The 16141-nt window shown below is 43.7% G+C and overlaps 1 protein-coding gene across 1 annotated transcript; it reads right to left on the bottom strand.

Annotated features, from left to right (window-relative positions):
- Nucleotides 1-6343: 6343 nt before the first annotated feature.
- On the bottom strand, nucleotides 6344-13194 carry LOC142817862 (uncharacterized). Its single transcript, XM_075895747.1, has 4 exons — nucleotides 13056-13194; nucleotides 9922-10555; nucleotides 7818-7876; nucleotides 6344-6467 (listed from the first exon to the last, which is right to left on the bottom strand). The coding sequence occupies exons 1-3, from the start codon at nucleotides 13090-13092 to the stop codon at nucleotides 7852-7854; spliced, it is 696 nt and encodes a 231-aa protein (XP_075751862.1). The 5' UTR covers nucleotides 13093-13194; the 3' UTR covers nucleotides 6344-6467; nucleotides 7818-7851.
- Nucleotides 13195-16141: the final 2947 nt, after the last annotated feature.

Genomic DNA, 16141 nt, shown 5'->3' with positions numbered 1-16141 from the left:
TGAAAGTAGTCTCCTCAACGCGCAATATATCACGTGGCAGAAGCGTAAAATTGTGCCAGTTGTCAAAAGATGTGAATTCAAGCAAAGCGTGCGCGTTCTAAAGGCCCACGCGTTGCTAAACGCTGTGACATATTTAATAATCAGCACCAGTGGAACTATCAACAACGTAAAAAGCAGCGTAGGTTGACACATTGCCCGACAAAAGCTTAGTGGGTCGTTCGCTGACTCATAAAAGAAAAAAAATATGACGTAGTGGGCTCCTAACTGTGATTGAAATAGGCATTCAATGATAGTTTGAAACTATTGTGAAGAAGATGTGCCTGCAGCAAGCAGCATAGCCAAAGCCCGGCTCTCTCGGCTCGTGCTTCGGTTCGTTGCTGTGCCGATCGCTGGACGGTTCTTCACGCTGTCTCGTCGCTGTTTTTAACGGCTAATAAACCTCCTCACATTTGGTGGAGGTGCTCGGTATCGATCCCAGTATCGATCAATGTTATGTGCACCCTCATTAGTTAATTGGATACGGTTGGGTTATGCACTGAGAACCAACCACAGCTGCTTAATAGTTCAGAAGGCGATGTGCGCGAGTCCTGATTACGCCATTGCGATATACCCAGGGCTGGGCAGTATCGAGGGTACATGTATCTGAGAGGCTATCTTAGATACTTTTTGGGCATCTTGTCTCTGCATCACAGTACCTGTCGCAAGACGAGTATCTTTATCTTTATTTATGTTACAATCGATAATTTATCGCGTATCTTAAAATACAAGATACTGGGGTCGCAACGCTCTACCATGCGGAACATTGATCGCCGGTTGAACTCCGCCAGTACGGCTGGTAGTGGTGCCTCTAATCCACCTTAATAGAACTAAGGGCAGATACTTTTTTTTTTTGTCTTGTCGCCGACTCCAGCAGCGAAGGAAAGCTTCGAGGCGTGCGCATCCCTTTCTGTGAAGCAGAACATCACGACAGAGCTCGCGGAGTCTCCACAGCAACTATGCGTGTGTGTGCTTGCCTACGTGCCTTTTTAAAGGCGATAGTCTTTCTTGGGGACCTTCGACGCAAAAACTTTGTTCTGTCTGTCTGTATTTTTGTCTGTTTGTCCACCGTTACCGCGAACTGAGTACTCTAAACAGCACCAGCTGATACACCGAATGGCCAACCCCATCCGCAGCGACCGCCAATGTTGCGCAAGGATCAGCGTTGATACGTGTGTGATTGTTAATTAAAATTCAATTATTGCGCATACTTGAGGCACCATAACAACACGTATATATTCTGCATGTTCGTCATTTACTAGAAAAGGCGTACATAAGTAATACTAAGGACCGTAGCGCTTGTCACGCTGCGCTGATCATCCAACGCTTGCACGGAAAGGCGAGTGTTTTCAATGCATTGCTAAAACGAGACGGTGGTGGCACCTACCCGTCGCCTTGCGTTCTACATCTTATCACCTCTGAGGCGGGCGCGCACACCCGTCTCAGAACCACGCGCTTTGTTTTTGAAAAAGAAAACTGCCAGATGGCGGTCATGTCTAACGTGTGACGTGACTTGATGCGCTCGTTCGCCTCCATTGTACGCTCGAGGCACTCTAACACAGCGCCTCCAGAATACCATTCACCGATTTTCTTAAGCAGAACATCAAATAAATGTTTTGTTCACTCTTTCCACACGCAAGAATATCGTCTTTTGACGACATTTGCAGAATAAATGCCGCGGCGGGGTCATTTTTTTCGAGATTTCTGGTCTTTTTATTTGTGTCACAGCCATAAAATTTACCCTTAGCCGCTTGCATGAGCCTTGTAACACAATGCGTGCGGTGCAACCGCACAAACTCTGATGCTGCTCTCCTGCTCTACAGCACCACCGGCCCTGACGCTGTCTCTAATAAAGCAAGTACACACCTATCAGATGATATCATCGCATACCTTGTCACTGCCTTCCTGCTGTTTCTATTCAAAGAGCTCTTGAAATTTAGTATGATTGTCGGCACAAGTTCTTATCAAGTTGTGCCTTCTTTGCATTTCATACATCACCAAGACCTATGAACCTTTTTTTTTGTAGCCGCTAATGCAATAGGCCTTGTGCCAAGTAGAGCCAAAGTAAGCTCTCTGTTTTAAATTTACCTTTAATGTCTGCTTTATTTTTGCTACTACTTACACGTTTATATTCAGTTGAGCTTACTCTTCCGCAAAGGCGATTGGTGAAACAAATATGTGAATAAATGGTCATGCGTCGAATATATAGCATCAAATATTTCGTTTACTGCTAGCTAAAACGACCAAAATAAGTTTGCGCCTAATAATGGGAATAACTTGGAAACATCTAAAAGAACGTATAGAGGGGATTCGAGCAACACTTTGTCGAATAGCCCGTTTTTTTATGAATGTCCCTGTGAGCCATTTCAGACAATTTTTATAGGCACTGATTCTTTTTTATTGTCTCACCTAAACAGGTAAAGTTAAAGTGAGATATATAATGCTTAACTGTCTTAACTATTAGGAGTGCCACCTGTATTGTGCATCTCAGCTTATTTACCACGACTGCTTGAAACAATGTTTTTTTCTAGTTTTGCTATTATTGTTCTGTGCAACTATGCTGCCACGCACTCCTATTTATTTTTATTACTGTTTTCATTTTGGTGTGATTAGGTCTAAGTCGGCAAAAACTCAAGACCGCTCAATGCAAGCTTCCTGCAATGTTCAGTAAACTTTGTTAGTGTCTGAGATTGTGCTGCTAAGATTACGCGCAAATCCTGCTGCCACGGCCGCATGTCGATGGAGATAAAATCCTATAGAGGCACATGCACCATGATTCTATTTCACTTTTGAAAAACTCCACATGGTCAAAATTTCTGAAGCCCCGCACTTCTGCGGTCCTCATAATCATGTCCTAGTTTTCTGACATAATAAGTGAAAAGTTATAATACAGATTATGCGCAGTCGGCGTACTCCTAGGGATTCACGAGCTCAGGCGTGCACGCAGGAAAGTGCGATCACTGCTGTAAAAATACAAGACGCATTCTGCCGATGATCCGATTACAGAAGGTCGACCACACTTACTGCTGATATCAGAGTACAACGCGCTTTGCTTGTAGACTGAATTACTTGGTTTTCTGGGAACATGTTACCTCATTAGTGAGTTTCATTTCTAGCAGAGTGGCTGCCGCTTTCTTAGTAAAGTTCGTATAATTAGATGGCAATTCTCTAGTTGGTCAGCAAGCTCAGCAGCGACTCTCATCAATTACAGAAATGACAAGCAAGAACCACTATCAGAAAGTGTCTACAGACCTGTCCTGTTAAGCTGCTAAATAAAACCCTGATACGTTTTGCAGAAGTAAACGAATTTATTTTACGACAAAACCTTTGAAGATGCTAAGAAACATTTTTTTAATGAAATGGGGCAAACAGACAGGCGGACACAGAACTCTATTGAGGTCCTGAAGAACACTAGCTCAAAGACGTAAAGCAGCGGGCTACTTCTGCGTTGGAACGGGTAGGCATAGCCTCACCGCCACGTCATGGGCCCTCTAGACAGACCAGAGTGGATGTGCAAGTTGTGAGCTCCTGAGCGCAGAGCTCCATTCTCCTTCGGTAATGCACAGCAAACTCCGGGATGAGGGGTACACTCAGAGATAACGTAAATGAGGCGCCACAATCTGGCCATGTCGGATCAATGCCTTCAATGAACTGGCGGTGTGAACGAAGACTGGGGTGCGACCTGGTTTGAAGCATGCGGACGGCAGATGCCTGGGCCCTACAAAGTTTCACGTGAGGAAGAGGGAAGACCCTTCTGTCTAGCTGATAATGTTTGGTCAGCTCGTTGAAAGTCACGAGAACATCCATAAATACCATTAGGTTGGAAGCTGAAGATTCCGCAGACTGCCCAGCACGATGAGTAAGTTCGCGTGCTTGGGCGTGGGCGATCTTGTTTAGGCTTGCCATCGAGGCCAGATGTGATCCGAGGTGAGTCGGAAACCAAAATATGGCGTGCTCAGAAATATTCTTATGGCCCAAGATACGAACTACTACAGCATATACCGATCCAGATGATTTCAAAGGCTCGGACCGCCGCTTCAGAGATTGCAGAGTCGCTTTTGTGCCCACATTGTGGGGATCTACAACAACAACAACAACAACAACAACAACAACAACAACAACAACAACAACAACAACAACAACAACAACAACAACAACAACAACAACAACAACAACAACAACAACAACAACAACAACAACAACAAATTCGAAAGTATCGGTGTATCTTGAAACACAATTGCCAAGTGTCGTATCAGATCCAGTTTTTGCGGCAGTATCTTGTCTATGTATTACCAATACCTTTCGCCGAAATATCTTGAACCGAATCGCGATACGATTTCAAGGTATCTTTGCCCAGCCATAAATGTACTCTTGTAGTCGAAGCTCAAGCATCCTGATTTCTACATACGAAGTAGCTTAGGGTCGAGCTCAATCCGCCATGCAGCGTGACCACCCTTACTGCGCATGCGCGTCCCCTCTCCTTTTGTCTCCTTTCCTACGCCCCCCTTTCTCTCGCCTCTCAACGCCGGCACAGGGAGCGTCTGCCAAGGTACCCTGGCACCCCCCTCTGTGTCCTCTAGGCAAAATTCTCCGCGGTTCTACACTCCCAAGGCATATTTGCTGCCCCTCCCCCTCTCTCTCCTTTTTTGAGTTCCTACCATCTTTCGCCCCTATCTGTCTTTATTGCAAAGCTGGGAACTTTGAGCATCGTACATCTTTATTACAGCGAAAGATGTTATGAAATCAGAAAACAGGTCACATGTGGCACCATAGTTGTCCGCTGCCAACGCTGCTGCCACCGTCGGGGTCTGTAACGAGTATTGCAAGAAATAAAAAAAAATAAATCATGGCAGGGCCCCGTGGAACGCGCAGCCCAGTCACAGCGAAAGCTAGAAGTGTGGCCTTTCAGAGCCTTTTTGAAGCACTCTTTTGGTAACTGCTGCAAGCACACTTGCTGAGTACCAAACACGCCATGAACAATCATATTTTTTGTGTAGTAGGTCAGCATTCACTACGCTATCCTTCATACCTCTTCGGATACGCATGGTATCCGCTAAACCCTTGCTCGGAATTTTGTGCGATTGTTACGCAGGGGCTGACGAAAATGAAGAACTATGCCCGAAGGGGGTATGCGTCACCGTTAATGGGTGATCAAGACCAAGCTATTCAATGGGTTTGAGCATTGGACGCCCCCTCGTTACGCAATTCGCGTTGTGTGACGCCTGGTTGTTCCATTGATGTTTTAAAACACTTTATTAGTCATATTAACGCGATTCCTTTCTCGGTATCAAGCCTGTGTAAGGGCCGTTTAGAAAAGAGTTTCAGGCACCAGGCCAGGCTCAGTGGTGTAATTCGGGGCTGGTACCTAGCGAACCCTTGTACGAATCTGATTGTTTTCTCAGTGTTTTTTTATTTTTGAGTTTTTTTTATTTCTTACGTTACTGGTTATGGACACTGGAGGTGGCGGTGGACAACTAGGCACCACGCATGACCCGTGTTCTGATCTCATAACAGCTGTCACTGTAAAACAAACTCAGTAAGTAAAAAAAAAGTTCCACGCAGGCCTGGCCATTTTTGCTCTACCATCGAACATACAAAGTCACTTGTGGGTGATAGGACCTGCATTTTGCTTTTTCAACTTTCCTTGCACTATTCAGTCGGCTATCTTTTGTGGTACTTTTAAACGCCTCAAATATGCTCACAACTTTCCTGTGCATATTTATAGCATCGGTGCTCTTTATGAACAAAGGGTTTGAACTTTTTTCTTGTTACGTTCGTCACCTTTTTTCATAAATTCCGCTCAAGCACTTGAATAGCATTATTACTTCTTGCAAAATACTTCTTGCAATTAAATAAATGCGGTACGTTTAATGAATCGTTCAAACACCTCTGTCTGCTTGGCTTTGGTAGCAAAGCGATTTTTTCCAAGTAATGGTAGGGTCAGCAAAGCTTTCAAGATATTTTTACGAAGCAGTAGAGGCTATTTTTCTTCTTGCTTGCACCGTGATGCACTGAATAGCTTTTTGAAATCAAGTGCATGAAAGTGATGCGCGCTCGTATGGTGACAGGGTGTATTACGTCAACAAAAACTCCTGTGTTTTCTTGCAGTGTTGAAGTTACCAGAGGACGTTTTGATTATTTGTTACCAAGGTAGTTTCAATACTTATATCATTGGTGAATATGTGCAGATGAGCATTGTTGAATTATACAATAATACATCAGTCTGGCAAGAGTCAACTAAATCGCTGTGAAATGTGGATGTCCTTTTGTTAGCACTTGAAATACAGAAGTACACAAACAATGAAAGTTTATATCCTTCGAAACACGTTTTATTTGATTTCTACTAATTGAAATGTAGTCTGATCAACGGTTTTTGTTGCACTGAAGCTTTTGTTAGGTTCTTCAATTGCCCGGGGTAGCACAGGTTTGCACTAAATCAAAAGAAAGAAAAATGGTCGTCAGCATAACAATCGTGTCTTGAGGAGAAGCATCGAAATCTATAGCAGTTTATTGTAAACGAGTAGGCATATATCAGCCGAAGTAAAAATAAGACGTACGCTTTTTAGTTGAACTGTGTGTGTCTCCGATTATGAAATATTTGCGTAAATTTCAATATCTGGTGTTTGAAACATACGCACGAATAAATTAAAACTATTTGCTAAAAGTTAATAATAATATTCCCACTTAATTGGGCGTTGCACGAACGTGCACAAAAACCAAGATTTGTTTTTCAGAAAATGTATTTGAAGTGGTTTCATGTCTTGTAGCTATAACCACAACTTTTCTCTCATGGTCACTTTCCAATTTTCATTAACCCGGACGCCATCAGATCAGGAAGCAAGATTTGCTTAGGATGCCCTTCCTAACACGGGGACACCTAATTTGACAAATCATGTCTGCAGGCCACAAGGTATATAAAAAAGACTAAATAAAACTGCTCAAGAAAGGAAAAAAATTGCCCGCAGCTTCCCTCGGGGGAACACTGAGGAGGATGCGGACCATATAATTGGTTAACGGGGTGTTAAAGTGCGACTTACTTGGGTCGATGGCTAAATTGGTTAACGTGGTTGTGAAATGGGGTGTTAAATTGCGACTTACTTGGGTCGATGGCTAAATTGGTTAACGTGGTTGTAGGAGGGGGTGTTAAATGAGTGAACACGTACACACGTAAGCGAAAGGGCGGCGCTGGTCGAAGGGACGTCGATCATTGTGTTTGTGGATTCGTTGGAATTCATTTCACCGCGACCTTGGACGTCGACGCGCCGTACAAACCAACCGACGAGCGGCAACTGAGCGAGCGAGCGCCGACCTTGAGTATATATACAGCACGACGGCGCATGCACTGTCAGCTGTTGAATGTTCTCGAAGCGCGACGCCACATGCGCGTCCACTGGAGAATCAGGAGAATTGTAGATGTCGAACGCGGTGTGTAGAGGAGGCAGGGTGCACAGATGGTGGAGGAGTGAAGCGCGCGCGGTGTGTAGAGGAGGAAGGGATGCACAGATGGTGGAAGAGTGGGCGACGGCGCGACGGCGCATGCGCGCGCGTCAGCTGTCGAATGTTCGAGAAGCGGTGCGGACGGCGCGGACGGCGCGGACGGCGCACTACAAGGCGCGAGTATGAGATGCTCCGCATCTAAAAAAGCCTGTCGGTTTACTGAACGATTGCCCGTGAATCAAATTTACCACCGATACTCTTAAACATGGGTCAAAACACTTAAGTGCAATATGATAAGCAAACAAGGTTGAAGAGAGAGAGCTGTAATGTGGAAACCCGCTCACCTTTTCTACTGTCGTAGGACTAGAGATGGTGACATCAGTTAAGCTTGGGCAATTGTTGGCTGAAAAGTAATCAAAAATATTAAGAAGCTTAGTTGGCTTAATTGAACGAAATAGCAAGCATTTCTTGGCATTCGCTTCTGATTTAGCAGTAAAACACTTGCGAAATTGCAGGAAGTCGGTGATGCGTGAGTCCCCATTAAAAATAATGGCATAAGACAATGAACAGAGTGTTGTATGAAGGTTTAGCTGGCACTACCAGTGGAATTAAACTTTAGTGAACATTTCTAGAACTCAGCATCCTGTTTGCTTATTCAGTTGTGTCGTTGATTCTACCGTCAGCAATCATTTTCCAGCGAGTTTCAAGTACCATCAGGTCAATGTTTACACTGTATTGCTTTAATGATAAATAGCACAATGTGGATGCGTATTTCAGATACCCAGAGTCAAATCTGGAGCAGGTCTAAATGATAAATAAATAAATAAATAAATATTTGTATATAAATAAACAAATAAATAAATGTACTGGCTCCTAGCATTCTCTTGTATTAGTAAAGAATCTTTTTTATCGGCGGGCGTCAGCCCAAACGTTAATTAATGTGTCACCCATTATTATTATTTGAAGTAAATTCTCGAGTGCCATCTGCTAATAATATTTGAAATACAGTAACATTAAGGAACGGAGATAACTAAACTCTTCGTTGCACTGGGCAGGGCGAGCAGAAATTATCACTTTAATGAAACGACACGTATTTATTTTTCTTCCTCTTCTGCTTCGCTCCGACAACACGTGCAATTTTTAACCCACTGTGGTGTGTCTGTTACGTGAATATAAACCACGCAACATTGCATAACAAGTCGCACAACACAAATTACGTTAGATCATGCAACGAGTAGTAAGGTGAATACATCACCTAAGAGTCACGTGACAAAAAGCTAGGGACATGTCCCCGCCGAAAATCACGTAACAGGTAGTCAAGTGGTATAATCGGGAACATATTGCCTAATGCCTGAAATTCCACAGCATCACGTAGAAGTAGCGGCGTGACATGTATTTGCCCTAAAACATGTAATGGCTAACTGATTGACACTTTCCCGCCATAAACCAGCCCTGTTGCTAAAATCACGCAACCTCACATTACAGCTGGTGGCAGTACACCGTGTCGCTAAAATCACGTGACAGCTAGTAACGTGGCATGTTCTAGCCATAGCCCATGTAAAAGGTAATCACCTAACTAAAATCACGTAATATTATGGGACTAACCACCCTAGTATCCATCACTGCATAACAGCTAGTGACGTAATTAAAATCACATAATATCATGTTACTAGTCACGGTACATGTTCGCGCCAAAACAACATGACACGTGCATAGTGCGTGAAACCGAAAGAGACCGGAGGAGGGTAGCCGAATAGTTAGCAAAAAGTTCACATCTGTACCAAAAACTTCGCATTACCATAAAAACTTGGCCAGATCGAACACTAGCTTCGCTGTTAGTTTGGAGCCTTACGCCTCTTGTCTAAGGTGCACACACTTTTGTTCACTTCTGACATAAGAGATTTAAGTAACTGTAATTCGGTCAAAAATTACCGCCATGAATATTTAGGTGCTTACGACCAGGAGTAGAAATGTCGCTTGTAGTAAATGAGCTTTTGTTGTACGTTAGAAAATTAGAAGTGAAAGCAATAAAATAAAACAAACAACATGGCCAAGTACAACCCAAAGTGCGTGCTTTATTTGCCGTAGATAATCTATATTTGTCTTTGACGTATAAATAATGTATTCTTTGATTAAATGATATGTGATGTTTAACGTCCCTAAATCACTATATGATTATGAGAGACGCGTCGTAGTGGAAGGCTCCAGAAATTTCCACCACCTGGGGTTCTTTAACATGTTCTCAAATCTGAGCACACGGGCATTTTTCTTTTTACCATAAAAAATAAATACTATTTGAAAGTGTGGAGAGAACGAGAGAGAGAATAAAAAGAGAAAAAAAGAGGGTTGAAAAGGAACAAAACAGTGCACATAAATGTATTTGATAAAAACTCTCAAAAGGTATTGGGTGGTAGACACATAACTGTTAATTTACTGAAGTGTTCTTACCTAGCGCGACTCACACCGGAAGCTACGCCTGCTCCCGCACTGCCTACTGCACCAAGGCTTCCACTTGCACTTCCACTGCTGGTTGAACCCCGAACAGATGAAGCCCCAACCCTAGCGGCACCCGGAAAGGCCCCAACTGCAAAACCTCCGGGAAATACAGGACCGAAGCCACCCCAGTAGCCAGCATTGCCGAACACTCCTCCGTAAGGACCGTAACCATATCCGCCAAAAAGAGGGACGCCGACCAAGCCCAAGCCGTAGTAGTCACCGGGGCCACCAAAGCCGTAATATGCTGGACCATACGCTGGTACATAGGCACCAGGGAACCATGCGCCATTGAAGCCAGCACCGGGAAGGACGAATCCAGTTAGGCCACGTCCGACACCTGAAGGTCCAACGCCACGTCCCGCAGATCCAAGGCGGCCAGCAGCAGATGAAGCGCCACTTGGGCCGCTGGGCAAGATGCCAGCGGGTCCCCCTAAAGAGCCTCTTAGTGCTCCACCAGGTCCCAATAAACCACCAGCCAAACCTCCGACTCCTGCGCTTGGGCCTGCGGCAGCGCCCACTCCAAATGCTCCCGAGCCCGAGGGGCTCAGCTGGACGTCCACCTTTGCACCAGCATGAGCGAAAGTGACTAGAATAGAGAAAAAAGTGAATAAGAAATATCTTCAACCGAAACCTGGAGGTTAGTGCATGATCTCCACTAAATACAGACATGAATACTCTTGATAGAAATATGTATGAGTAACAGAACTCCGCTTAGCTTTTCGTTTGAGCTGAAAATTTTACAAGGATTTCATTACTCGTTTTCAGCACGTAGTAATGCATTAGAAAACGTAGGCCGGTTGCTGACTCTAATGGAAAAAAATAGGGAGAGATTCTCAGACGATAGCGGCTCTCGCTTCCTGGGTGCATGTTAACCAGGGTTTTTCATATTTCACGCGGCCCCGCCCCGGTGGTCTAGTGGCTAAGGTACTCGGCTGCTGACCTGCAGGTCGCGGGATCAAATCGCGGCTGTGGCGGCTGGATTTCCGATCGAGGCGGAAATGTTGTAGACTTGTGTGCTCAGATTTGGGTGTACGTTGAAGAACCTCAGGGAGTCGAAATTTCCGGTACTCTCCCCTACGGCGTCACTCAGAATCATATGGTGGTTTTGGGACGTTAAACCCCACAAATCAATCAATAAAATCAATCACGTTTCACGCGATTGCGTTAAAAAGCTCGTTTCGCAAAAAAATACCGTGTCAGCGTCAGCGTCGTTGGTCGTGAGCAAAAAATTATCACCTTATGCGTGACCATAAAATCGAGCAGATTGTTACTTAAAATTTAGTTGTTTGGGTCAAAGTGAGGATAGAACCCAGGTCGCTCGCGTGGCAAGCGGATGTTCTACCACACGGCCACGTTTCTATGCTTGTGAAAACCGTGAGAACTTGTTCTGCTTGGAAATGCAGTGAACTTAGCTTTCATACTAATCTGCAACGGTTTCACAATGTCTATTATTTCTAGGGCGCCGATTTTACACTTCTTTTCATACATCAGGTGCAACGCTGGGATGCTAGTGAGATTTTTCACAGTCGATGCATTCGCGTTAACAAATAGATCAATGTTACTTCGTTAAATAGATTTTTTATAATGCGAAGATTTTCTTAGCGAATTTCCGCGACATTGAGCGTATCTATCTATCTATCTATCTATCTATCTATCTATCTATCTATCTATCTATCTATCTATCTATCTATCTATCTATCTATCTATCTATCTATCTATCTATCTATCTGTGAAGAAAGAAAAGTGGGGGAAACGGTGTATATATATATATATATATATATATATATATATATATATATATATATATATATATATATATATATATATATATATATTTATATATATATATATATATACATCGTTGGTATGGGTCAATATATATATTCTGAATATACAGGTGCATTGGCATGTTTTGCATTATAAGGCCGCGTGTCATTTATTAACGTTCTCGGTGACTATGTGCAAAAGATATTGACGCAACAGAAGGCAAAGAAAACAAGAAGACAGAAAAGAGCGTCACTTGCAACAGAGTTGAAAAAAGCAATTGTGTAAAGCCTTGCGCTCCGTCCTAACTTTTTGCTCGCTATTCACCAGCTGGTCCAACAAACCATTTTATTAATTTCGACTATGTCCGCTCTTTCATCTTTAGCTATTCCGAATATTGTGTACGAAAAAAACGGCTCTGGTGCTTTTTTGTACATGTCACGGTACCAAGAAACGAAAAGAGAAAGGTGAACATGCAAGCAAATAATCTCACTCACCAATACATGGTTTCATTCAAAGCATTTCTAACGCAGTGTGAGTGCTATAGCACAGTGTTCGCCAGTGGGCATGATTTTTTGCAATGAAATGTAGAAATGCATCCGCGTACAGTAACTGGGTTCAGTTGATGACCGCGAAGGCGGGGTTTACATTGATTGTTTTTGGCTGTGACAAGTTCCATTTTTAGTGTGCATACTATGGCAGAAATAATAACCTGAACAGTAAGGCAATGATACAGAACATTGCTTTTTGAACAGTTCATTAGCATTTATTGAAAACATTGAAACTTTGTCGGTAGTCATCAATTTTACATTGAACCAGAGTTTTAATCCCTTCTTGAATGTAATGTTGGCTCGTCAATATTGGTGGCGAGTCTCCGATCAAGTGGGAAGCACAAGAAACTTAAGTTTATATTCAGATAAAAAGACTGCCTGGAGGCTATGTGCACCACGCTAGCAGGAGCTACTTGATATTAAACGCTGGTAGCTTTAGTTTAGGGGTGACAAAATAAGTGGACGTAACTATTGGCTTGAAGAAAAGTATACTAGAATAAACACATGCAGCTTTTGCTGCACTTCACAATAAAAAAGGTCCCACATACTTGGTGATATCAAAAAGCCATGTTCCTACGACTTTATCATCCCTATATTATCAATACAAAGTTGGGAAAGGTTAGTCTTCTAGCGTAAGAAGAATAATGGGAACATAGCAAAATGCTACAAATAAATATATACTGTATTTAACATTTCTGCGTCATGTTTCTGACGTTTTTCTTTTCTGATTATGTTCAGTTGCAATGAAGTAGCAAATTTGTAGACCCATACCAACAGACAAGATCGTGATTCCTACGAAGACCTTCATATTGGCTCTTTCCTGTGGCGTGTTTCGACAGACACTCAGCAGAACTGCAAGTTGCTCCTATTCGACTGCATATTATATAGTTACCCGAGCATGGCAGCAAGTTGTGAGCACAATTGTTTTTCAAGGGGTCAGTTTTTTGTTCTTTTCTTCTTGACAAGTTAAGCCTTGCAATTGGAAAGGAAACGTAATAATAAGAGCGTTTTTTTTCCGGCTCCCTGCTGGCTCTTCCAGTTACGTGCATGAATTCTAGCAGTCGAAATTCCACGTTTATTTGTGCACCCCTCTTCTTTTTATGTGTTTCTATTAAGCAGAATGGGGACAAGGAACTATTCTGTTCTTATAAATACAATGAACTGCAGCGGTTTCACATATAAAAAAACACACGAATTAAACTTTCGAAATTTGAAAACGTAAGTTGCCCAACACTTGTGTTAAGGTAGGTGACACATATACTTAATACAAAGTCATTACTAAACTTTATCCAGCTCTTAGGGCACGCAAGACACAACAGAAAATTGAGAATATGTCCATTATTCACCACACGGCTCGACAGCAAATGTGACAATGCAGCTACATATCTATCTATCTATCTATCTATCTATCTATCTATCTATCTATCTATCTATCTATCTATCTATCTATCTATCTATCTATCTATCTATCTATCTATCTATCTATCTATCTATCTATCTATCTATCTATCTATCTGTCTGTCTGTCTGTCTGTCTGTCTGTCTGTCTGTCTGTCTGTCTGTCTGTCTGTCTGTCTGTCTGTCTGTCTGTCTGTCTGTCTGTCTGTCTATCTGTCTATCTATCTATCTATCTATCTATCTATCTATCTATCTATCTATCTATCTATCTATCTATCTATCTATCTATCTGTCTATCTGTCTATCTGTATATCTGTCTGTCTGTCTGTCTGTCTGTCTGTCTGTCTGTCTGTCTGTCTGTCTGTCTGTCTGTCTGTCTGTCTGTCTGTCTGTGTAGCTAGCCAGCTAGCTCGCTACACAGACAGTCAGCCAGTCAGTCGCTTTCGTCAAAGTACGACGAACATGACTTTGGGTTCATCAAACCTCACCCCAAGGGGAGGGTGAGAAAAGAACTGTATTGCCTGAGATTAGGAAGTTATGGTGGTCCGGCCAGAAACTCCCATGAGAAAATCAGATTAAGATTACAGAGGAATGGTGAGTACAGACGTTGGTAGTTTTACTGCTAGTGAGTAAGAAAGCCAGTGTAGCAGAAAGGACAGGACATTTCATGGCATTGTCTTAAAGGGGTAAATGGCGATGAATGCAGAGTAAACATAAGGATCAGATTGGGAATCGAATCTGCACCATCACAAATAAACAAATATTTACAGCTAATGTTAGCAGTAAATTTATGCAGTGGGATGTGAAGGGTGCGATGTCTTTCACAAATTGTCTGACATTTTACAGCAGTCACTAACCTTATTACCATTGGTGTGGTTACTCAACGTGCACTTTCCGTCTCTGCACTTTCCGTATCTGGCGTGACCACTTTCGTGAATCGAGACTGACAGGCAGTGTCAGACCACTAAAGGAGCCAAGAGGCAGCAAACAAGAAACGCAGGTTTTTAGCGCATTATTACAAGGCCCCTGGTAGGCGGCTGAACGTTCTTCGATGCAAATGAATCGGGTTAAAAAATTTACACAGAGAACGTGAATATACGCTGAAAAGAATTAGCAGGTGATCAGGTGATGATATGGATAACGTGACTTCTCTGCTAAGTACCTCAAAAAATGGCAGCATATCCACGGAGTGAATGATGGATAGTGGGGCGAAGCATCCGTCCGTCTTTTCGTTCTTGCTTCCATCCATCCATACGTGCGTCTGTGTGGCCGGCCGTGCGTCCATCCGCCAGTTCGTGCGTGCGTCTGGTCGTGCGTCCGCACGTCCATCTGTGCGTTCGTCCCTGCGTTCGTCCATGTATCCGCTCCTGCATCCGTCTATGCGTTCATCCGTCCGTGCAGCCATCCGTGCGTCCGTCTATGCATCTGTCTGTGTGTCCGTTCGTCCACCTATTCAACACTCCAAATACCCCCATCTCGCATCCTTTCATCATATATTCCTCATTTAGAGGCACCGCCATACAGCGGGCATTGCAAGGACTGAACGAGAGGGCACACGCACACTTTCTTACAGCTTGCGCTTTGTGTCTACTTCCCACCTTTATTTTTTTAGATGCGGAAGCATTTTATACTCGCGCCTTGTAGTGCGCCGTCCGCACCGCTTCTCGAACATTCGACAGCTGACGCGCGCGCATGCGCCGTCGCGCCGTCGCCCACTCTTCCACCATCTGTGCATCCCTTCCTCCTCTACACACCGCGCGCGCTTCACTCCTCCACCATCTGTGCACCCTTCCTCCTCTACACACCGCGTTCGACATCTACAATTCTCCTGATTCTCCAGTGGACGCGCATGTGGCGTCGCGCTTCGAGAACATTCAACAGCTGACAGTGCATGCGCCGTCGTGCTGTATATATACTCAAGGTCGGTGCTCGCTCGCTCAGTTGCCGCTCGTCGGTTGGTTTGTACGGCGCGTCGACGTCCAAGGTCGCAGTGAAATGAATTCCAACGAATCCACAAACACAATGATCGACGTCCCTTCGACCAGCGCCGCCCTTTCGCATACGTGTGTACGTGTTCACTCATTTAACACCCCCTCCTACAACCACGTTAACCAATTTAGTCATCGACCCAAGTAAGTCGCAATTTAACACCCCATTTCACAACCACGTTAACCAATTTAGCCATCGACCCAAGTAAGTCGCACTTTAACACCCCGTTAACCAATTATATGCTCCGCATCCTCCTCAGTGTTCCCCCGAGGGAAGCTGCGGGCAATTTTTTCTGGTTGGCAACTGCGCGGCACCGGGATTTGAACCACGGACCTCTTGCATGCGAGGCGGATGCTCTAACCACTATGCCGTCGCCGCACCCGGATTGTTATGTTCTAAATGTAGGTTTCAGCGGTGTATCAGTCAAGTTTGTGGTTGTTTTTATAAAAATAACCTTTAACCACCTCAAGT

Source organism: Rhipicephalus microplus, chromosome 5, assembly GCF_043290135.1.
Source record: "Rhipicephalus microplus isolate Deutch F79 chromosome 5, USDA_Rmic, whole genome shotgun sequence".
In the NCBI taxonomy this organism is placed as follows: Eukaryota; Metazoa; Arthropoda; class Arachnida; order Ixodida; family Ixodidae; genus Rhipicephalus; species Rhipicephalus microplus.
The sequence above is the reverse complement of the archived record's forward strand: the minus strand, read 5'-3'. Positions and strand labels throughout refer to the sequence as shown.